The 26,340-nt window shown below is 29.5% G+C and overlaps 1 protein-coding gene across 1 annotated transcript in view; it reads right to left on the bottom strand.

Annotated features, from left to right (window-relative positions):
* The window catches only part of stc (nuclear transcription factor, X-box binding stc), a 90,482-nt gene that overhangs the window by 3,939 nt on the left and 60,203 nt on the right, over nucleotides 1-26,340 (bottom strand). The window contains exons 16-19 of the mRNA XM_075357282.1: nucleotides 25,363-25,541; nucleotides 21,790-21,988; nucleotides 12,604-12,756; nucleotides 11,422-11,525 (exon numbers count right to left, since the gene is read on the bottom strand). Coding sequence (XP_075213397.1) covers nucleotides 11,422-11,525; nucleotides 12,604-12,756; nucleotides 21,790-21,988; nucleotides 25,363-25,541 — 635 coding nt within the window. The remainder of the gene's footprint in view (nucleotides 1-11,421; nucleotides 11,526-12,603; nucleotides 12,757-21,789; nucleotides 21,989-25,362; nucleotides 25,542-26,340) is intronic.

Raw genomic sequence — 26,340 nt, 5'->3', positions numbered from 1 at the left:
CAATTTGTCATCAAAATAGGCTGCATTTGAAAATCCTTACCTACCGATTGATCTTTTGTCCATGCGTTACGGGTGATGAGGGAAGCTTAACTCCAGATTTTTAACATCCCCTCCTATAGATTTTTGAAAAACTCAAAAAGTTTTTGAAATACATTTTTCTCTGAATCTATGCATTTTAGAGAAAAGTTTTTCAAACAAAATATGTAGAGGACATTCTCCTCTACAATTAATGTTTTTGAAGTTATGCCGTATAATTTGAAATTGAAATACTAGGTGGCACTGAAGTTGTAAAAAACGTAAACGACTAGACCGGTTTTCGAACACGTGCCCAATTCACAACATTTTCACTCTTTCACAAGCTACAGCTCCAAAACGATAAGTTGTAGAAGAAAATTGTTTAAATAAAAGTTGTCTTTTTTTTGAGATTAACAACTTTTCCAAATGCAATACAGATGAAAAACAATTTTTTCCGGTGAAAAAACATGTTTTTTACAACTTCAGTGCCACCTAGTATTTCAATTTCAAATTATACGGCATAACTTCAAAAACACTAATTGTAGAGGAGAATGTCCTCTACATTTTTTATTTGAAAATCTTTTCTCTAAAATGCATAGATTCAGAGAAAATCGCATTTCAAAAACTTTTTGTGTTTTTCAAAAATCTATGGGAGGGGGATGTTAAAAATCTGGAGTTAAGCTTCCCTCATCACCCCTAACATATGGGAAAAACATCAATCGGTAGGTAAAGATTTTCAAATAAAAATACAAATTGACTACTAACTATGCTGCTTAGGTTGCTCTCTGGAGTTTAACAAAAAAGATAGTTACAATAACTTAATACATCAAAAAATATTACTAACAGCAATGAAATATACACTATTTATAAAAAAAAAAATATAAAAAATTACAAACAATAAACACATTAGACTTAGAACACCCATAATTAGTCTACTTGAATTCATCGAACCACTATTACTTATCTATTTGTACATATCAGAATTTTACAAAATATCTTATTAAAATACAGTACTAAGGAATCAGCCAATCTAAAATTAATTCTAATTATAATTTTGAACATAATTTGTCATTATAACATGTTACATTTTTAAAAATTAAAAAAAAAAAAATTTTTTAAATAGTCAACGGATAAGCAATTTTCTAATGAATCCACAAAATGTTCTTATGGAGAGGCCTTTAATATTAGTTTCTCATACCTGTATACCATATAAAACATAAGATTGTAAATTTGAAAAACAGTTTTTCTTTAACATAGTCACTGCAGTCAACTCACCACGACAAATTCCAATACATAACTGCGTCTTTCCGATGGTCTAACCACACCATTTCTGAGTTATACAGTCTGTGTGAGTATGTATACGCACACTAATGTAACGCTTTCTGTGGGAAATGTTTTTTTTTTTATTTGCAAGCATGATGTCATACGACAATAAAATTTTATTTTAAGAAAGAATTTGTGATGTAATGAATCATGCTGCGATTATCCACAATCTGTCTTTGAATAAATCAATTTAACTTTTGCATTTAAGAATTGACCGTTGACATATTAAGAAATTTATAAAATAAAATGTACAAAATACAAATAAATTAACCAACTTAATTAGGCCTTATGAACTTAATTTAGGTCAAAATTTATAATGGTTACAAAATTAGTTGAAAGCCATTTGGCTACAAAAACATCACATTCCATTTTCGTTTTGCTTAAACCACAATTAAGAATTACAAATGCTTAAACCACAATTGTATTAACTAATTAAGTTGAACAAAAGTAACAGAACTATACAGATTTACAAATTATTGAAAAGAAGTGGATATCAAGTATTGCAGCTTTCATCTTACCATCCTGATTTAAATCCAATCGAGATGGTATGGTCATAGGTAAAATGACATGTTGCAAGACATAATACAACATTTAACATGTCAGAAGTGCAGAATTTTGCGAGGATAAAATGAATTCAATGAGGTACAAACACTAGAAATCTTAGTGTGAAAAGGTTAAAAAAATTGAAGGTGAATATTTGTACCAAGAATCATTAATAGATTCTCTGACAGAAACTTTCATTGTCTTTATATAGTGGCAGTGATAATAGTGACAATTACACTGAAAATAGTGATGACAACATTCCAGCTGAGGAATTAAATGGATAATTAATTTATTTTCTAATAAGTAATTAAAGTTACAGTAATAACCATCTATTGCAATATTTAACATGAAATTAGTAATAGATAATATTTTGTCATTTGTTATTAGATTTTACAATGTACAGTACAGAATTAGCTGACTGTATTTCACTTCAAAATTATTGTATTCGTTTGTTAAAAATAGAACAATTATTTTGTACAGGGATAACCAAGAGAGGAACAATGTTTTTATAATGAATAGTAATCGTTGCCACTCTAAGCTTGTTGTTACTTGGTGGTGACAGTAAATGATTAAATTTAAATTAAAACAAGTATAAAAAAGTAACAATATCAATACACAACATTTATGGACACTAATCAAGAATAATTTAAACATAAGTGGAGTTAAAACAGAAGTAAATTATATACTGCAAAATAAAGACTAAAAAGTATTCCTTGATTATTGTAAAATGTTATATGTTAAGTCTACTTATACAGTCCATAAAGTCTTTCCAGGATTACAAAAAAAACTATTACAGTTACAGCTGTGTGCTTTGTGGCAAAAGAAAGAAAAAATTATAAAGTGTTTTTATACTGGTTTGTAGCAGGTAGAGGGCACTGTGATCAATTTTTTAATAAAATGGTGTTAATCCAGGAGAAAGCGCAATGTGTATTATGGTATCACAAGTCGAAATCACAGATTACAGTGTAGCAAAATTTTAGAAGGGAATATGGATGACCAGCACCTGATAGCAAGAGTATCGTTGCGTGGTATGCAAAGTTTAAGGTGGGCAGAAGTGTAGTTGACCTTCTGTGAACAGGAAGTTTGAGATTAACCAGCAAGCATTTCTACATAGTTCTTTAAAGTCTACCCATCGTGAATCTCGTGAACTAGGGATTCCCCGGTTAACAGTGCACAAAATTTCACACAAGAAACTAAGGTTGCACGCGTATAAAGTTCAGATATTGCAACATCTATGGCCAGATGATGACCCTCGTCATGCTGCCTTTGCCATGGATTGATAACAACAATGAATATTTATTATTATTTACCTGGATATGCTGCAACACTTTCCTATATCTCAACTAAATGACTTGCAACCCAGGGTGGTTTTCCAGAACCCTATAATCCTTGGTGATTACTAGTTTGAAATCTTCTGAATGAATCATTTCACGGTAGATGGTTTGGGTGTGACAGTCCCCACTCCCTGGCCACCACGATCACAGACATAACTCTCTTAGACTTTTTCCTCTCCAGGTTATGTTAAGGAACAGGTCTATGCAACACCCATACCTGATCTGGACACATTGAGATGGCAAATAACTAAAGCTGTTGCTAGTGTTACCGAAGAGATGTTGACCAACTCATGAAATTGATTATCGGTTGGACATTCTACGAGTGACAAAATGTGCACATGTAGAAGTTTATTGACAAGGTAAAAAAAAACGTGATAATTTTTTCTTTCTTTTGCCATAAACCGCACAGCTGCAACTGCAATAGTTTTTTTGTAAAAAGTTTTTGTAATCACGGAAACACTTTATAGACACCCTGTACAATTCTGTTTCTTTGAAAAGATAAATAACTGGAGAGATAAGATGTTTAGTCAAAATGAGTAAAATAAAAGCACATTATTAGTTATATATTTCTTTAACTGTACTCCATAACCTGTTTAACCCATTAATAATGAGAAATACTCTATATGGTACCACTGTATATTACATAATTTTGAATATCCTATAGTTTCAAATTCTTCTGATGAGCATCTCCACCAGCTCTTTAAGTAAACATAATAAACCCATTATTTCTATTGCAGAGGACTGCAACTTTTTTCTGGGCATTTAACTTCAGTTAACCCTACATTATAGGGAGTGCAACTACCAAAAGAGATCCACTCTGAATAAATAACCAATGAAAAAATGTGTAATTATCTAATATAATCTATGCTGCACCAAAATTTAAATATTTGTATAGAAACCTTATTTATAAACATTTATTAGATTAGTCTTCCTATGGTAATTTCTTTTTACGGAACTATACTCTTTTAATATTTGATCAACAGATTTCATTACTAAATAAAATTTAAAAGTAAACTAACCAATTTTTTTTACGGGAAAGAAATTACTTCAACTAAAGTAGCAGCTACCTTTTTGAATGGTTGTCAATCTGAATGTAACATCAAATTTATATGGCACTGATCTAACAAATAAAAAAATACTCCAGGAATAAGAAAAAAAAATTGTCTGAACTAACAGACCAAAAGTGATACGTGAACACAATAATATTAGCAACATAAAGGGACATGCACAAAATGACCCAACATTTGTTTTGGCAATAATTGTTTAGATTAATAATTAATTATTAATGTGCTTTATGTTGCCAGAAGTGACAGCAGTACAGGAACAGTAGTTTCTTCTCTTTCCAAAGTGCATTGCTTGTGTACCGTTCCAAGATAGTTGACAAAGGAAACCTGACTTGAACAGCACATAACACGACTTAGTTATTTTTTAATGAAAAAATATTGCCAATGTTTATTCTCCATAGAATGTCAAAGCTGTCAGAGCAGTGTTGCTGAAGAGCTCAAGCAAATCAACAAGAAAAGCAGCAGTAAAACTTGGGATTTCTAGGCGATCTGTGCAGTGAATTTTAAAACTGATTTGCATTTGTATCCATACAAAATAAAAATTTTGCCTAAATTAACAGTCAACAACAAACAATTAAAGAACGGCATTCGTGAATGGGCTGTGAACCAAGACATATTGTTGAACGATGATTGGTTTTCAGATGAAGCACATTTTCACCTAGATGGGGGTTGTTAAAAAGAAAAAATGTGCATTTTTGGGTTTCTGAAAATCCATACATGCTTCATGAAAAGGTGCATCATGCTCCAAGAATTACAGTATGAGCTGCTATCTCAAGTCATGGCATAATAGGGTCGTTCTTTTTTGAACAGACAGTAAACAGGGAACATTACCTAAACATGCTACATAATAATTTTGTTCCTCAACTTCTTGCAAAAGGGTTTTAATTAAAAAACGAGTGGTTCATGCAGGATGGAACAAGACTGTACAAAGCTAATGTTGATTTAGACCTTCTCCACGAAACTTTTAACACAAATCTAATTTCAAACTGATCCCCTATCATTTTGCACGTGGACGGAACTGGACCTCGAACAGTGCTGATTTGATTTGAATCCATGTGATTATTTTCTTTAGGGATTTCTAAAGGAAAAGATTTTCCTTAACCATCCTCAAACAGTGATAGAACTGCGAGTGCTGATCATCGAGGCATGCAACAAGATAACTGAGGAGGATATATGCTGTAGAGTTATTAACAAAATAGGAGCATGTTGAAGAAGTTGCTATATGTGATGGTTGTCATATTGAATATGTGATAAACAGAACATAATCTCCAGGTATATAGTAAACACATTGTACTTTATTTTTCTGTACTGCGAGTCAAATAAATATTTTCTAACAAAACTAGTAATTTTAGAGATCACAATTACAATCAAAAGCACAAAATAATTTTAGCAAACTATTGTCAAAACTTTAGAAAAAATACAACAAATTACTTTTTAAATTAAGTCCTATGAGAAAGCAAGTGTCTGATGAATTGATCCGGTTAGATCAAATGGTATGTTTGGTAATTCCTAAGCCCCTAAACACATTGTACTTTATTTTTCTGTACTGCGAGTCAAATAAATATTTTCTAACTAAACTAGTAATTTTAGATCACAATTACAATCAAAAGCACAAAATAATTTTAGCAAACTATTGTCAAAACTTTAGAAAAAATACAACAAATTACTTTTTAAATTAAGTCCTATGAGAAAGCAAGTATCTGATGAATTGAACCGGTTAGATCAAATGGTATGTTTGGTAATTCAAAAGCCCCTAGAGATCAAAATGGTAATAAGAAACAGAAAACTCTTCTTTACAAGTTTGGATTAAAGGTGTAAAATGTGACTTGGGACTGTATACTAAGCGTTCCAAATAGTCTCATTTGATTTTGTTTCAGAGAAAATTTTTTACATAAGATTTACGTCTGGTGGTTTTTATTTTGGTACTTTTCTTTAATAGTTGCAATACCAAACACAAACATGTTTTTTTAAATAACACTTAATACAGTAAAAATAGGCAGTTAAGTGAATAGCTGTTGTATAACTGTTTAATTGATACATTAAAGTATAACCATTAACTCATTTTTTTCTATTGGAAGCACGATTTTTATATTAGTATAACATTCAAACTGATATTTAACATTTGGAGCAATAGCTGCAATGACACATTCTGATGTGGTATCAGAATTCTGAAATAAAATGTGTTCAATATTTTCTGATTTTAGAGGCTACTTATGATTTTTACAAAATAAAGATAAATATTTAGCAATGGGAATTTTCCAAGCTAATCAATGGTGTATGTTATATCAAAATAAAACTCTTGGAAAATACAAACATAAGCTTTCAAATTTACATTACTTTTTAAGTGTAAAAAAGTTAAGTTAAAATTAAAAATGTAAATTTCAAATCTCTCATTTTTATCACAAAAAGTAAAACATGATACCTAAATAACAAGAAACATGATACGCTTTGAAGATCTGATAACTGTTTTTTTTTTTTTAGTAAAATCAGTAATTTGGATGAATGCAAAAAATTCCACTTTATCTAAATAAGACAGTCTTTAGACTACTTTTTGCTGGACTCTCCAGAATCTTAATAATAAAATAAAACCCATAATTATATTTCTTTGCAGTCGATTTTTTTTTATTTTTACTAACTAAAGCACAGTTAAAAAATTATTGTACTAACCAGAATAAAAAATAAACAGAAAACATGAAAATCAATTTATTTTTTTCACTAAAACTTCAATTTTTACTTTAATCAAGCTGCTATGAAACCATAAGGTGGTACCATAAGATACTAGATAAAAACAATAGTGAAAAAGAATTAAGTAAAAAATTTGTTATACTTTCTAACATATAGAATATAATATCAAATTATATTATTTAAAAAAATTACCCAAAATAATTTTCAGTTATTTTTTGTTAATATCAAAATTAATTTCATAAATACAAACACGGGCATCCAGGAGAACATAGAAATTAGATGAAACAACACTACTATTTATGCCTGATTGTAAAGTTACAAGATTGAGCATGTAACAACAAATTGGTTATACTTTACATTTAAGAATTTAAACTATTATTACTTGGAGTTTTTCAAATTAATAAAGATGAAAAATGTTAGTTTGATTAATTAAAAATAAAACTGATTATTGTAACTTAAAAAAATGTAACTGTTGTTCCACTAATCACTGATCAGTGTTGCAGTGCTCATTTGTTGTTTCATGTAATAGTTTATGTGTTCTACGGTTACAAATTATATGTTACAGTTTTTCTTATATGTTTACATGAAAGTTTCATGTAATTTTTTTTTGTTGAAAATATAAGTAATTCATTAACATATTGACCACTGTGTTAATAATAAAATTTAATATTGTATGACATGTTGAATAACTGGCGCCATGGTACAACACCTTGTTTAGGTTTAATTATTCTATAATAACTTGCTGGTTCATATTTTGTAATAAATAAAAGATATTGTCCAGTCGATGATTAAATATTAATTTTACTTATTTAAAATCTTTTACATGTTAACACTTAAATATAAAATATAATATTTACATTACATTGTTGAAAAAATATATGTTAATCAAAGTACATGTTGATAGTATGAGCTCTACCTTAAGACTGAACGATAGAGAATTAGATGTATCGTTACAATAGTCATATAAAATACCAGCTGTTAACAGAGGCAACTGAATATAGAAAATTCAATTAATTTATAGTGTAAGAGGAACTAGACAGTTATAGTTTTATTTTATTTTTACAACATAAAAGGGGAAAAGTATGAATCTTAACATACATACAAACCACCAAAACAAAGTAATTAGATAAGCTAAACTTACCATATTAATTTTCAATTATTGATCTTCCCAGTATCCCACATCTTCAGTTTGAATTGAATTGAATTCTGTGACTACATTAAAATATATTCCTTTAATAACTTGCCATTTTATTCAAAATGAAAAATTATTAAAAGAAAATATTTTAATGTACTTATTATTATTATTGTAATTGAATAGCAACTGAAGATGTGGGATACTGTAAAAATTGATTATTGGAAATTAATATGGTTAGTTTAACTTATCTAATTATTGTGTTTTGGTGGTTTATATTTTATACAACATTAAATTTTCTTCTTATATAACTTATTGTAACTGTATATGTTCTACCTGAACAGGGTCATTAAAAAATTACAGACAAATGGGATAGTGGACAAACTTAAATAGAATAATCTGAAAACTGTCTGATCTGAATAATCTGAAGTTCAGGTTGGTACCTCTGATATAGAAAATATCAGCTGTTTGAAAAGAATTCTTATTACAGACTCTTTTGTTTATTTCAAAATGTTACCTCTGCTTAAAACATGTACCACAGAAGAATACTACAGCGTGATAAGGTTTTAATTTGTGAAGAGTCAATCATGGCCAAAATTCACTCGTGGATGTTAAAACTGTGTGGTAAAACATGTATTAACCATTTAAATTTTATAAGTGTATAGAGAGTTTAGATCAGGCAGAAGTATCACAGATTTTCATTTGCGGAAGATTGGTGTAAGTTTTGACCGATACATTACAATATTGCATTAAAAATCTTATTTGCAAATTCAGATGCATAAAAATTTAAGTAATTGCAGAAAATTTAAAGTGTGAATAAGCTGAATTACCATGAAACAGTTTGAGGTTGATTGTGACATGGTGACAAAATCACAAAGACAGTCGAATTCAAATTTATTGGAAGTTAAACAACAGTTTTTAATGAAAGGTAATTTTTTAGATAGCATAAAATTTTGTGATGAAACTTAGATGCATCATTTAGTGTAAGAAGTCAAACATCAGAGTAGAGCATAATATTTTGCAATGAATATTTTGTGATAGAGAATGTTTCCATTCTAATTCCCCAACAGTAAAAAATTCAAAAACCTACACAGCAGCCAGTAAAGTGATGCTAATGGTGTTTTAGGATTAGAAAGGCCCAATTTATTGCAGTTATTTGGAAGAATGAGGTTTAATATAAACAATGCGTACTATTATACTGTGCTACAAAATAAAATGAAACCTGCACAAGGAGGAAATGTCCAGGTTCTTTCTCAAAATGTGTAATTCTTATGCAAAGTAAGCCTGTCCCCATACTGCTCAAAAGGCATGGGAAGCTATTTAAAAGTCAGGTTGGGAGATGTTACTGTACCTTATAGTCCTGATCCCACACTATCACATTTTTATTGTTTGATCTTCTCAAAGAATTTTTATATGGCACCAACTTAAACAATGAGTGGTTAAGAATGGCTCGACAAACAGGTAAACATTTTTTTATTACTGGAATAAGAAAGCTCACAGGAAGATGACACAAGTGCTTAAATGTAGTATTAGTTTCATCATCATTAATAAATAAAGAACTTAATAAAAATAAGTTTATATTCTTCTTATTTTTAAGATTTGTTTTTCCTGACTTTTACTGACCAATTTATTAAAACTTTCCTGACGCTCATAATGTTATGCTACTGCCATTTACTCTGCAAAATATATAGATATTTTATTTTTTTGCAGCCTCCACTATCTCCATAGTAGCCCAACACATCTTTTTTTTATTTATTATTATATTAATTTTAAAAGTTTAAAATTATATTAATTTTTTAATGTTTTTACAATAAATTTAAAATTACACTATTTTTTGAAATAACAAGTAAATTAAACAAAAAAAAAAATTTACCAAGTATCTTGGATAAAAATGAACATCATGGTAACTAAAAGTAATGCAGATAAGAAAACTAGAGCAGAACACCTTATTTTATAAAGAAAACAAACATTATCATTGACTTGAAAAATATTTTGCCATTATTCTAGCATATTTGCAGAATGCCATCAAAGTATGGTGCAAAGCCATGATTAATGACATAGGAGCATTTAGTAGCTACAGGCTGGAATTTTGACACTACACAACTACCGCGAAACATAATTTTAAAAGTTGAACCAATATCTTTATATGAATTTAAGGATAACATATTTTGTACAACATTGAGAACCCACGTAATCTCTGCCTTAGAAACATCATCTTTATAATAAAAAGAAGTAATTGTGCTGTTATTTTTCATAAATGAGATCGAGGATTAAATGTATCATTTGCTGCTGAAATGGTATTACTCTGATCAGAAGATTAAGGCAAAGAACAAAGAGATGCATCATGATCACTGTTCTTGCAGTTGTTGATCAAAGTTTTCGTCTGCTGAATTGAAATACAACTGGGAGATAAAAAGGTTTTAAGTGAAGGCTGAGAATTCCTTATCTTAATTATTTCATTATGCTGCTTTTCTTTATTGTGCGATGTCACTGCCTTTCATCCCATATTGCCCAGTCCAAAATGTTTTTTACACATATCACGAAATGCGTAATACACATCTCTACCTTTCTCAACTAACTGAATTCTGGGTGGAAGTTTATATCTAACCACTGGTAATTAAACACTATTTTTAGATACCATTTAAAAGCAATTAATTACCAAAATACAAAGTAAAATTCATGGTGGTTTGAGAGAACAATGTTTAAATTTTTAATGTTAATTTTTTGTTAAAATTTCACCAGTGAAAAAATTAACTGCAGTTTGGAATACTCCTCCTTTAATATAAAAGAATAATTGGGGTATGTTCGTAAGAACAGAACATGTTAACGGCTGCTTGAAGCACATAATAGCAATGTGCTGGGAGATGTGTTTTATCATTTCCTGACGTGGGAAAGTGAGGTTAATTAATAATAAAATTTAATGAACATTTTCATTTCTTTAAGTGTTAATTTGGATACAGATTTCATGCTGTATGAAATATATCTAGCTTTTCTTGTTTTTTTAATTATATTTACTAAAAATTAAAAACACTAAAGCTCACTTTTTTATTGTAACTCCTTTATTCAGTTTCCCAGAAATCATTTGTTACCTTTAATTAACAATGGATTGGTTTGATAAAGCTAGGATACTAAACAAGTGCAACCAATACACAAACTTTGTGCCCAACACTTTGATTAATATTAATAAGAAATTCTAATAATTTATGTTTATTAATTTACATGAAAAATAAATATAAAAAGACGGTATACCAATTTGAACTTTCAAACTTTTAGCACTCATTTTATACATTGTGCTGATTAAAATTAATTATTATTCTCTACTTACTTTGAAGGTGGTTTTTTTGCACTATTCAGAGTAGGCACAGGAACTTTACGTTGACCCATTTCTCTTTGAAGTACCTCCAATAGACTATAACTGGGAAGCCAAGCCTAGAAAAATTGTAAAATAAATGTAATAATTTTATTAATTAAAAACTCTTAATAAATGTAAATGATCAAAACCATAACAATTTTCTGATTAAATTATATAAACAAGAATAGATTGCAGGTAAAAGTTACTTATTACACAGAAAAACTTTAAAAGGTTTCTAACCATGACTGCAAACTACAATCCTTACAACCTGATGTCTCAGAAAGTAATATCCTAAAAATGGAAGAGTATGTGGCAAGGATATCCACAACTGAAGTCATGTTCCTATATATTATTACGAATATTAAACAACATGAATGTAGTTTTCTGTAAAACTGTAACCATTTTGTTTATTGTCTTTTGTTTTGTTTATCTTAACACAATGCTTAATACTGTTTATATATTCAATAATAGAAATAATCAAGAAAAGATTCAATAATTTTGAAATTTTCAACATTATAAATAGCAGAAGGTGAAAGGAAAATTATCTATAAAGAAAATTTTAAAGTTTCTAAGAAATAACATTAAAAAATTTTTTTTATATCAATTCTAAAAATACTGTTTTTAAATTTTTAAACATTGCAATATAATTTTTTGAATGGCAATCTAGATTTCATTCACCATACATTAAACTTTATCAGAACAGTTTATAAATTACAGTCATCAGTTGTACTGAAAGTTGACACTGGTTTAACAGATTGTTATTTATGAATTAGAAACCAGCTGAAATTATTTTTATTTTTTTAAACTCTGTTCCAAAAAGGATCTCACAGTACCACATGAGTTAATCATCTGCTTCCTATTTTCCTTCTCCTTTATCCATTTTTTCCTGAAAAAACATCTAATAATATAATCTACCTATTCCGATAGTGCTACACAACAGTTATCTTATGAATTCAATACACCAAAAAACAAAGGATGAAAAAAAATTAATAATGTCATTAATAACCAATAAATTATCTTCTCATTTCAGATTTTAAAAAGTATTGTCTTAAAATACAAAATATTTTAAAAATATCTCTTTTAATGGATCCAATAAAAATAATTTCATTTAACTTATTACCTGTTTATAAATAATTAATAATTAAAATACTATACCTTATCACGCTGAGCAGTAGCAACAACATTTCTTTTAGGTTCGGCATCATAAGCTACAGATTCACAACCAAAATGTTCACAATATTCATGGACAAACTGCCTCTTTTCTCTGTTCATAGTCTCAAATGAAAAACTGCGACTCTTCTGTTTTGACTGCAATTAAAAGCACATGAATTTTTCTCAAACATGTCATTAAATAATAAAATAAATAAATGAAAAACATCTCAATACTAAAACTAAAAAAGTATTTCAAATCAAAATACACTATAACAGGATAGAGTAATGGGAATTATAGTTATGGGAATAATAATCATCCTATAGCCAACTTAATTTCTATGGATAATATTATTTTATCATATTCTTTTAACTGCAGAAAAATATGAAACCAACCAATTCTTGTAAATTTTTCACAGAATTTTTTGACCTTAAAAGACCATTAATTTTTTTTGCATTAAACCAATTTTAATTCTTCCTATTTACACTTTAATAATGGATATGATGAGAAAAGAAATCTTTTCCAAAAATTTGTGATACTCTCAATATCTAAGTGTTCTTAATTACAGAAATGTAAAATAGAATCTTGTAATTTCCAAGTGAGATATTTTTTGACCAAATTTTACATTTCTTTCTAAGGAATTTTCTGTTGAATCTTTTTTGCTCTAGACTGCTACTTTTTGCAGGAATTATGAGTAGTTCACTTGAGTTTATTTGACATATGTCAATGTGACTGTTATAATATGTCACATTAATAAAGGCAACTCTTTCAGCAGAATGAGATTATCATTATCGTGCATAATACTGAACAAAGTATGAGGTACACATTTCTCTGCTTTTGATTGCATAAATACGAATATCTTTATAACTTTGAAAATATGTTAACAGCTGAATAACTCTTGGTTGCACTTAACAAAAACCAACAGCCTCATTTTAATTCTTAATTTTCTCCAATTTATAGCAGTTTTAAGTTTTATTATAAAAAACTGAAGTCTATTTTGAAATGGAAATTACTTAAATTATTATTCACCTTGATGCTAGTGTTAACAAATGAAACTGCATACTTAGAATCCTTGGGAGCAGGGATCCTTTGTACAGTTTGATAGACAGTTAGTGTGGATAACTATCCACACTGAACTCAGTGCACTATGTTTTGTTTCTGTATAGCCATGTTTCACTAAAAGAACATAATTATACATTAACAAATGAATGGCAATTGTTTTATAGACAACTTCTTTATTTCAAAGATCAATGACACATTTAAATGAAAGAAAAAGACTGCCTACCAGTTTCACAAAGCCCTACACACAGTGCAAATGAGTATTTCTGTTGTACAATCTTATCTAAGCAGGTTATGTCATGCCAAGGAAAAGTAAATTGGACATCCTGTTCTGCCATTTCTCCAGGGTTTGTAAATCCTGTTCTACATTTTTGGGGTCAAACGCATATATCTGACAAAACCAGCTACTTATAGAATGGACTCAAATACGGATAATTAAAAAGAAAGACAGATATTCTAATCGATAAAAATTTTTTTGTTTATGGATAATTAGTATACCAACAAAGATATTATTACAAAGCGATACTTCTATTTCATTTTAAAAACATCAGATGTTTATGTTAAATCCTGTAACTAGCCACTAGAAAGCTTAGCGCCAAGTGTAAGAAAAAAAAAGGAATTTTTCCATTTCATACAAAACACTAAAAGACTTCAATGCTACTACATTACGCTTGAGTTTGAAAGCTGATGTGAAGGATCAAAATAGTTGTCTATAAAACCAATTAGGCATAAGGATGACTCACCCAAGTCATCTTAGTTATTATTCATGTGAAGGTTTACGCAACTTCTTTTCTGGAAAACAATGACTTTTATCTACATATACTATTGACTACAGAAATGGTTATTTTCACAATAAAACAAAAATTTCATACACCACATTTTTTAATAAGATCAAGAACCACATGATTGGCAGGTATTTGCTGCTAACTTAGTGAAGTGCTCCCCAGCTATTACATTTTCCTGCCATGAAGTTAATGAATCAAGCATATTAGAGTTAAATATCACAGAAATTTGACTATAAAAGTACCACAAATCACTCTCAAATATAAAGCTGTTGTAAACTGAAATATGCAATCATTTGAAATCAGATGAACCATTTTTAACTCTTGCACCCACTGTATTTTAAGATAACTTCATAAATAGTCTTACAAAAATAAGAATAATCTATCATTTTATTTTAATTATCTACAAAGTTATAAATCTTAAGGTAAATATTGAAAATAATATATTTATTGGATGAACAAGAAGATAGGGAGGAGAGTGGAGTATTTCAAGACGCATAGCGATAGAATCATTGTAATAAGGATAAAATCATAACCTAAACCAACAACAATTGTTAACGTCTATATGCCTACAAGCGCCCATGATGATGATGAGGTAGTGTGTGTATACGAAGAGATTGATGAAGCAATTAAACACGTAAAAGGAGATGAAAATTTAATAATAGTTGGAGATTGGAATGCAAGCATTGGAAAAGGCAAGGAAGGAAATATAGTGGGTGAATATGGGCTGGGCAAAAGGAATGAAAGAGGGGACCGACTTATAGAGTTTTGCACGAAGTATAATTTAGTAATTGCCAATACCCAATTTAAAAATCATAATAGAAGAATATACACTTGAAAAAAGCCAGGCAATACTGCAAGGTATCAGATAGATTATATCACGGTAAAGCAAAGATTTAGAAATCAACTCGTTGACTGCAAAACTTACCCTGGAGCAGACATTGATAGCGACCATAATTTGGTGATAATGAAATGTAAATTGGGGTTTAAAAATCTGAAGAAAAGGTGTCAGATGAGTCGGTGGAATTTAGAGAAGCTTGAGGAAGAGGAGGTAAAGAAGATTTTTGAGGAGGACATCGCAAGAGGTCTGAGTAAAAAAGATAAGGTACAAAATGTAGAAGAAGAAAGGGAGAATGTTAAAAAGGAAATTCTTAAATCAGCAGAAGCAAACTTAGGCGGAATAAAGAGAACTGGTAGAAAACCTTGGGTTTCAGACGATATATTGCAGCTGATGGATGAACGTAGAAAATATAAGAATGATAGTGATGAAGAAAGTAAAAGGAACTATCGGCAATTAAGAAATGCTATAAACAGGAAGTGCAAACTGGCGAAAGAAGAGTGGATTTAAGAAAAGTGTTCAGAGGTAGAAAGAGAAATGAACATTGGTAAAATAGACGGAGCATACAGGAAAGTTACGGAAAATTTTGGGGTACATAAATTAAAATCTAATAATGTGTTAAACAAAGATGGTACACCAATATATAATACGAAAGGTAAAGTCAATAGATGGGTGGAATATATTGAAGAGTTATACGGAGGAAATGAATTAGAAAATGGTGTTATAGAGAAAGAAGAGGAAGTTGAGGAGGATGAAATGGGAGAAACAATACTGAGATCTGAATTTAAGAGAGCATTAGAAGATTTAAATGGCAGAAAGGCTCCTGGAATAGACGGAATACCTGTGGAATTACTGCGCAGTGCAGGTGAGGAAGCGATTGATAGATTATACAAACTGGTGTGTAATATTTATGAAAAAGGGGAATTTCCGTCAGACTTCAAAAAAAGTGTTATAGTAATGATACCAAAGAAAGCAGGGGCAGATAAATGTGAAGAATACAGAACAATTAGTTTAACTAGTCATGCATCAAAAATCTTAACTAGAATTCTATACAGAAGAATTGAGAGGAGAGTGGAGGAAGTGTTAGAAGACCAATTTGGTTTCAGGAAAAGTATAGGGACAAGGGAAGCAATTTTAGGCCTCAGATTAATAGTAGAAGGAAGATTAAAGAAAAACAAACCAACATACTTGGCGTTTACAGACCTAGAAAATGCATTCGATAACGTAGACTGGAATAAAATGTTCAGCATTTTAAAAAAATTAGGGTTCAAATACAGAGATAGAAGAACAATTGCTAACATGTACAGGAACCAAACAGCAGCAGTAACAATTGAAGAACATATGAAAAAAGCCGTAATAAGAAAGGGAGTCTGACAAGGATGTTCCCTATCACCGTTACTTTTTAATCTTTACATGGAACTAGCAGTTGATGATGTTAAAGAACAATTTAGATTCGGAGTAACAGTACAAGGTGAAAAGATAAAGATGCTACGATTTGCTGATGCTATAGTAATTCTAGCCGAGAGTAAAAAGGATTTAGAAGAAACAATGAACAGCATAGATGAAGTCCTACGCAAGAACTATCGCATGAAAATAAACAATAACAAAAGTAATGAAATGTAGTAGAAATAACAAAGATGGACCACTGAATGTGAAAATAGGAGGAGAAAAGATTAAGGAGGTAGAAGAATTGTGTTATTTGGGAAGAAGAATTACTAAAGATGGACGAAGCAGGAGCGATATAAAATGCCGAATAGCACAAGCTAAACGAGCCATCAGTCAGAAATATAATTTGTTTACATCAAAAATTAATTTAAATGTCAGGAAAAGATTTTTGAAAGTGTATGTTTGGAGTGTCGCTTTATATGGAAGTGAAACGTGGACGATCGGAGTATCTGAGAAGAAAAGATTAGAAGCTTTTGAAATGCGGTGCTATAGGAGAATGTTAAAAATCAGACGGGTGGATAAAGTGACAAATGAAGAGGTATTGCGTCAAATAGATGAAGAAAGAAGCATTTGGAAAAATATAGTTAAAAGAAGAGACAGACTTATAGGCCACATACTAAGGCATCCTGGAATAGTCGCTTTAATATTGGAAGGACAGGTAGAAGGGAAAAATTGTGTAGGCAGGCCACGTTTGGAATACGTAAAACAAATTGTTAGGGATGTAGGATGTAGAGGGTATCCTGAAATGAAACGACTAGCACTAGATAGGGAATCTTGGAGAGCTGCATCAAACCAGTCAAATGACTGAAGACAAAAAAAAAAAATATTTATTGGCATGTTAACCTTGGCGGTGAATATACAAATTTTATTTATACAAAAGAATTGGAATTTTATCTTCAAGAATTGGGGAATTTATTGACTTCTGAGGTGGTAACTTGTTTTTTAGATTACACATCATCCATTAATAAGGAGACTTACACTATTTATTGCCAAGTGTTGACCTGGTAGAAAAACATTACGGAGAAGTATACTTTGATAATTTTTTTAACTAAAATCCCTTTTCTGATGATTTACTTGTAGTAAAACTGAATTCAAGCTTGCGGTACAATGCGATATGAGAGAAAATTTTTTCAAAATGAATGTTTTCCAGATTGTAAAGATATGGCGCACGGAGGATCATCATACACATGTCTACAAGGACAGAATTGTCGCTGTCAGATGGAGGGATAAGAGAGAAATTAACTTTGTTTCAAATTATCATGATCCAAATGAACTGACTAATGTCAAAAGGAAACAACAAGATGGATCAATAGAAGTTGCCCGTGCCCTTTACTGGTGAAGGAATACAATACTCACATGGGTTACGTAGATAAGGCTGATATGATGAAAACTACCTATGCTATTGACCAAAAAGCAAAAAAAGTGGTAGCATAGAATAATTTTCCATTTCTTGGAGACAACAATTGTAAACTCTTATATATCTTTATATCTAACAGCATCGGTTTGGAGAAGTCTTTATGCCTAGAAGAATGTCAACTGAGTATTGTAAGGTCTCTCATTGGAGTTCTAAGAAGGGATAAAGAAGAAAGGCCTCACTGCAACCAGTAAACAAATTCAAACCTATTGTATTGTAGGAAATAGGGTATTTTGAATGCGCATATTTACCAGTGAGATGTGCTCCATGAAAGAACAAGACCGCTGCTGAAGGTGGAAATACACAACATGCAATGCAGGACTTTGTCTGAATGACAAAAAGAACTGTTTTGAATCTTCCCACAAAAAGTAAAGTTTTAATAATTAAAAATATTTGTTCCTAAGATATAATTGAGATGTTTTTACTCGCTTGTTTTACTTTGTCTAATATTGTTCTTTTTGTATTTTTGGAAATAAAAATGTTTTTAATGAAACTTGTACATATATTCTCATATGACCTTATTGCATTGTGTTATCACCATGATCCCACCAAAAAAAAATAATTAAAAATCATTTATTAAGTTTATTTTAGATCTTAAGAATATAAAATTACTAAGAGTATGAAAAAAAATATTGAAATTTCTATTAACATACAACAAAGGGTTAATGGTATAAGGCTCAGAAGTGATCATAACACTGAATAGTTGCCTAATGAAATTTACATACAAGGAGTGCTTAAAGAAGACTGTTTTGGATCTCTTATTAAAAGTATTGTAAGCATTTTTTGAGAAAAAGGTCTAAACAGAATTAGGATTGATAGTGTTAAAGATTTAATGATACTTCTGTATGTTGAAGACATAATAATCTGGTCTGATTTGAGGACAGATGAAAATAAGTAATTAAACACTTTCAGTTAATTTTGTGAAGAGTATGATTTAACTGTAAATGTAAAAAAACAAAAATCATAGCATACCACCGACTTCCAAATCAGAAAAAGTTCTGTTCATTCACATACAGAGGAAACACAACAGAGTTAGGAAAGCATTTCGGTATAGTGTAATCAGTGCACTGGGCAGATTCAAAGGAGCAACAGATAATTTCAAAAGCATCACTAGCCAATTTTAAAATACGGAGCATATTTATGAAGTCATGATCTGATGCACGGGATACAAGATTGACTTTGTAATTAGTGAGAAGTTTTGTTGATGTATAATGCTGAATGAAGATCTCAAACATTGACATTATGTAGATATAGATTTTCAAGAAGCTGATCCATCTACCTATTACACCAAATCATACTGCATGTACTTAGCAGTTTGTTACACTTAGCAGTTTGTTAAGGTCAAGAAAATGCAAGGAATATCATTTCCCCAAAAACATATTCTAGGTATTTTCTTTAAATAGATTGATGGATCTCGATAGTACAGCCAGGGTGAGAAGTTTTAATTGCGGTTGCAAGAGATGCTAAGAGATCTCCATGCAGAATATTTTGGACAGTGTAACAAATACCATGAAACTGAGCTGACAATACTGACGGTATGAAAAGTGAAATACAAAAAAATAGTTGAAGGTCCTAGGTTCAAGTCTCTGCATGAAGATTGTGAAAATAATATAAATTCTATACAGAAATTAGTTCAGGTTATGTGGTCTTGGAGCTGGTGAATATTATCTTACTAATATAAGAAAATTAATTATAAAGCAAAGTTTTTTTCAACTAGCTTCAAGTAGAATGAGAAACGTCGTTAACTTTTTATTTTAGCAAGGAGATGTCAATGTAAACTGTATTGAATTAATTTGTAACAGCCAGAAAATATGTTTACCTTTTTCGTTTTGAAATGTCAACTTTAAACAGATCTAGAAATGCACGAATCACAAAATGCATTAACAGATTATTCAGAAATGTTTTAAGATATATTTTAGATATTAAGATATTTTATTTTTATTTTTTTATATTTTATTTTAGATATTAAAAGATATTTTAGAGATATAGAACAGTGAAACATGAATAGTGCTAGAAACATGAAGTCCTATACTGAATGAATGTAAACACACGATTAATAAAACATTAGTTATCATGTTTCCAAAGATTTGCCACATGTTTGTAGTTAGCTACTTACTTCTACTTGAAGTGTACTTAGTGTTTAGTAGAATATGTTAGTAGAATGCATTAAAGATATTATGTTGTGAATATTATTAAAATTTATGAAAATTTGTATGTATGACGGGTTTATTGTGTGATGTATAATTAATCTGTAAATATTTTTTTTTTTACTCTATAGTGAAATAATCAACTGAAGAAATGGTCTCTAAGTGATAGTGTTTCCAATCTGTATTGAACCTTAGTAATAGCCAGGCTTTATTTCTGTGAACTGCAGTGAATAATATTAATTTAATACAGAACCAATCTTTCTGTTATACAAGTACCAATATCTTTGTTGTATATAGTTGGAAAGAACAAATAAATTAGCATTATATTATTCACCTCGCTAAACTAAACCGGTTTTTTTCATAGTTTTTCATGATTCGTATTCCCTTCCCAAACTTTATCTTACCATTTGTAATATTTAAAAATAAAATAAACAGATACAGTAAAACAGTATAATACTAAAAAAAAGTTATTCTATATTAAATTTTTAATAAAATTGGTAATTCATGAAAAATGGATAAATATACTGTGATCGGTTAGTATTTTGATAACTCTAAAAAAACAAAACTTAATTCCAGTAAAAACCTATTCTGGTGTACAAGTGAACTGAACACAGCTGTGCATTGTGAAAAATAGCACATGGTAATTCACAAACAGTTGATAATAGTGTATATGAAAGCTGTCATTGAAAATATTACATGTAAAAAATTATTTTTATAAATCAAAATAAAAAATAAATCCTGCTGAAATTCATTACACAATATTTTTAAATATGTGAGATAAAAAGGTATCCCAAGAAAAGGATAATTAAATGAGGCACATTGTAGTGAATGGAACACACAACCGATAAACTTGAATAATTAACTTTATACAAATCTAGGGATGAAGTCAGAGAACAATAACTTCCTTTTAATATCTATAATAAAGACAAGCTTACTGGCACAGTTAGGTTCAGTTACAAAGATGCGTATGATAGAAGAATGGATATATTTAGCATCACTAGTTGGAATAAACTAAAGAGAATGGAAAAGGAATGAATGGAATTCTGTCTTGAGATGAATGAAAATATGCTTATAAGAGTAAATCAATTGAAATTCGGAAATGATATTCTACAGTAAAAAATTTAAATATGTAACAAAGTAATATTATCTAGGAATTATGTTAACTGAGAACTGTAACAATGAAAAAGAAGTACGAATAAGAACTGAAAATTTTTTTAGCAAAAAGAAGAACAAAGTTGGTGAAAAATACTGACTGAATATATGGACTCTCCTGATTTAAAGATCTAAAACAAAGAATTAAGGGACAAAAAACTGAAGTCTTTGACACGGAAGATTGGAGAAAGATTCCTAAGGATCAAGTGGAAGGAAAATAAGAGGATTGAAGAAAAGCTCATTATAATTAAATAAGTAAAGAAGCACCAAAGACCGGCAAAAATTTAAAAGAAGAACAAAAACTTATAATTGATAAATAATTAAATATATAATGAAATATTTTTAATGCAAACCTGTTTAGCTAACTGCACCAGCTCAGTAAGTTTATCGTGAATAGCTTGGCAAAATTTAGGATCTTTTTTAGCCCAATTACGCATGAAATCGGAATAACGAGGCGTTAATTTAGCAGAAAGGTCTGGGTTCCTTATTTGTAATCCAATACTCAAACGACGATTACGCTCAATAATACGACATTCATCATTACATTCCAACCTAAAATTCAAAGAATAAAAATTAATTGATTTTATACAAAAAAAACAGTTTAGTGTGGCATTTAGAATTTTACTTACATGACTTTGTTTGCAGAAGGAAAATTTATAATGGTAATTTTTTTTTTCAATAAGTTGATCATCATGCTGGAATTTGAAAATAAAAAAAACCTGCTTAATCAAAATTTATTATGTACAAAGGTTGAAGAAATGATAGTATCTGATCCCATACTGATACCACACAGGTCAATTATCTGTGCTATTCAAGATCAGCCAGCCTTGATAAATTGTCATAATCCAGATGAGTTCCATCACTTTAGAAATATTGATGCTGTTCCTGTGCCTTTTTTAAATTAAAAAAAATCCAAAGCCCATGGTACAAAAGTGAAATCTGTTTAACTAGATTTCTTTATGTAAATAGTTTGCAACAGACTGAAAAAGATAATAAAAGCGTCCATGGTAAAATAATGGTTGAATTTGCAGAGAAAATTGGTGGAAAAATAAAACAAAGAGGGAGGGAGAACATTCATGATGATGAATGAAATCAGCATCCAGCTAATTTTATTCCAATAATTTGTTGTGTCCATACTTCATGATATTGATGACCTGTTTATACCTGTACAATGTTTTCCCACATTTCCAATTACCTTCATTAGTTTTCCAAACTTAAAATATTTCAACAGAAGCGCTTCAACTAAAAAGAAATGGTATATCTTCTGGGATCAAAAAGTTCATTTCATAATAAGTTAAGAGTAAAAAAAAGATAACAAATACCAAATCGATACTGTGAAATTTTCAATCAATCAGTGCGGAATTCAGAATTGCCAGACACCTATTGACTGCTGGCATGACTTTCTTCTCTATTGCAACTTCTGGTCAAACTCTGTTTGCCAGACAAACATAACTCTTTCCTTGTATGTCTCGAACAGGAAGTTTTAGATCATCTGCTCTATAAGCCCAAACTTAACCACAAGGGATTTAACCTTCTTAAAAAGGCTGAAGAACTCATTAAGCTTTATAAATTACAAAAAGCTAAAGAAAGCATCACTACATTTCTAGACGGACTGGTGTCTCAAATATTACAAAAATGTACAAAAACTTCTTACATGTTATAAATAGTCAGCAGTTGGTTTTATTTAACCTCAGATAAACAATTTTGTCAAGTGTCTTTGTCTGAACAACATAAATTAAAGCACAAAATTCCAGTGAGTCAAGGTAGATAGCTAGGTATTATTACATAAAGCTATTTACCTAACGATTATTAACATGAAATATTTTATAATATTTAATCAGTTTGTTATCCCGATAAGCTTCTAATGAATATAATTTTTCACGTATAATAATCTCTTTTTCAGATCCACTGCACTTTTAGCTGATATACTTTACTATAAAATTAGGAAATTATTGGAGCTATAAAGAATGTTAGAAGAAAGTAAAGGAGCCGTATTTCTCATTTTTTATGAAGGCTCACCAGGGGGATAGTGGTGTACATGATGAACCTCTTCTTAATGAAGACATTATTAGCAGTCATTCATTACGGTGACATTTCAAAGAAATTCTGAATACTCATCTTCTAAAGGAATTTAGAACAAGAGCAAAGAATTTGTGTTGCTTACTTTTTACCAACCGATCTGGACTGGCACTTAAATTATCAAAAATAAAACCATTAACTTTGAAATTATCATGTATAAGGAAGTTATTGATGACAAAGACAGTTTGGAATTTTTTATTATGGGATGTCAGTAACACTCCAATGGCAAGAATGAAGAAGTGAAAGGTAGGGACATTTAAGTGGTTTCTTATGTAGCTGAGGCTTCTTTTTTCTCATGAGACAATTAAACTTAACACACTTCTTGGATATTGGAATACAGTTGTACTTTTAAATATTTAAATTTCTCACTGTTTATTAAACTGAAATTAGGTTCTGCAATTTTTTATAGTCTTTACAGTTCATACATAACCTGGAAACCAAACAATCATAATCATAACACTGACTTTAAAATAAAAGCCAGTAATTGATATATACATATCACAGAACAATGGACAAAATCATCACCGACCTTGTATTGACAAATTCATGATGCTATGGAGAAGGTTAACTTTTTGTTGTTTGCCTGAAAAGAAAACATCATAAATAAAGCATAATGTTATATATGTTGAATCCTTCAGTTTAGTAGTAGGCAGATCAACTCTACTGGCGTGGGTAAATATTTTAGAGTATATCACAAAAAATTTGAATGCTTTTATTACTTTTTCATAAATTCTATGATTTTTTTTAACATACTTTATTTTATCAATAAGTTATGTTTTATTTTTATAATGTTTGTATTAATTCTTTATTTTATATTTTATTTCTAATATGCTGATGAAAAAATGATTTTCCAGCCATTAATCTTTTTCAAATTAAATTCTTATTTTTGCTATGTTTTATAATTGCTTTCTAAAAAAAAAATCGCAAATATATAATTACAAATAATTCAAATACTGCTTGAAATGAAAAAATGATTCTCATTCTGTAATAATATATTAGTATATCAACACCAACATATAAAATATTATTTTTTCAACATCCCAAGTAGATTAATAAAAATTACACCTTGTCATTTCTCTGACAGAAATAAATAGTAAACAGAATGTATACTGCATTTTTACAAAATATCAATATCATTTCTGAGATGGATATTATCTAAAAACAAGACGTTTTGTATCATCATGTTGTCTCTTATCACATACCACTGCAACCCACTTCAGATTACCTATTGTGTTTTAACTGTTAACAACCAAAGTAATGTTTTACATATAAAACAAAGTGCCTACACAAAAACAGTGATATTTCATTTCAATCTACTTAAAAATAAAAGTAAGTAGCCAACTTAAATTTCATTAGTTTATTATATTAAGAAATATCTCTATCTTAGAACTACATGTATCTTATGAATTAAATGGTTTAAAAACAGGATTTGGACTAAACAATTCATTGACTTTAAAATGAAAATTAAAGATCATTTATTCATATGAAATGAGTAAATCTTCATAACACATAAAAAGATAAGCTTATCATAACACACAGCTATTTATAACTAAACAGCGTAGAAATGGGAATAATCAGATTTGGTAGTCAGTAAAAGACATGATCTTTAACGACAATTTATTTAAAAAATGATATAAATGTAAGATTCAGAAACAAAACCAGTTTCCCATGCAATTGTCATTTTAAATTATAAGTTTACTATAAACTGATCATAAATCAGTCTTTTTATTTTTCTGATGAGTAATGAAGTTAATTTGAAAAAAGTTAATAATTCCAAGATAAAAATTAAGTTATCATAAAGATCAAATTTTCACTTATTGCTAGATAAATACTTAAATCATTTTTACGTTTTTAAACTCATTTTATTACGAGCGCCTTGCATATCCTGAAGATCAATTGATCTACCAAGCTGAACATCAGCCATTTTTGAAGCAAGTAATGAGGTAGCAATTCGCTGATACTCCTTATTATTTTCACAGCATGGTCTTGTAGTACTTCGATTTCCACATTCACAAGTTACTTTTACCTATATTACAAATAAAAAAGACTACAATAATAAAATACCAAGGTATAATTAAAAGTGTTTTACTACTATTTAAAAAAACGAGAAACAATAAAACAAAAAAACCTAAAATATTTAGATTTTTCTTTTCTGCGTTTCTTATTTAATTTTGATGGATTTGAATATTATTTATTTTTTTAACATTTTAATATTAAAGTGTTTATTTCAAATTCTTTTTGACTGAACAAAATTTAGGCAAGAAAAATATGTTACATTTTCTACGGGTAAAAATAGATGTTTTTAAAATCTATAAAAATACAACACAGAAGAATAGACAGAAATGTAATATGGAATAGATTCAAAGGCCAATTGTATCTAGTATTATGTAACTTTACCGATCTATGAGAAATGATTTATTTAACATGAGATCAGATGCCAGCTATTACATCCTCACTTTATTTTCCAGAAAGTTACTTGTACAAAAGCTCTGGTGCTAAGGAACTACAAAATTGTGAGGAATGTAGTTTACTACCTTGCCTACGATTTTTTAAATCTTAGCAAAGAAATTTAGTGCACTTTTACTTAAGGGTAGATTACGTGAATAAATACAGATACATTCTGTAATATTTAGATATATTCTTCATTGAACTTCAACTAAGTGAATTTATGCATTATCCTTTCACGACAAGCAATTACAATAAACTGTTATAACATTTTTCATTCAATAGAAATGAAGGAAGAGAATTTTACAAGCAAGAAATTTGGAATTCACATGTAATCATTCATACCTTCAGTACAGAATTCAATAAAAACTAAGTACTCA

This window comes from Lycorma delicatula, chromosome 2, assembly GCF_047948215.1.
Source record: "Lycorma delicatula isolate Av1 chromosome 2, ASM4794821v1, whole genome shotgun sequence".
NCBI classification, from domain to species: Eukaryota; Metazoa; Arthropoda; class Insecta; order Hemiptera; family Fulgoridae; genus Lycorma; species Lycorma delicatula.
The sequence above is the reverse complement of the archived record's forward strand: the minus strand, read 5'-3'. Positions and strand labels throughout refer to the sequence as shown.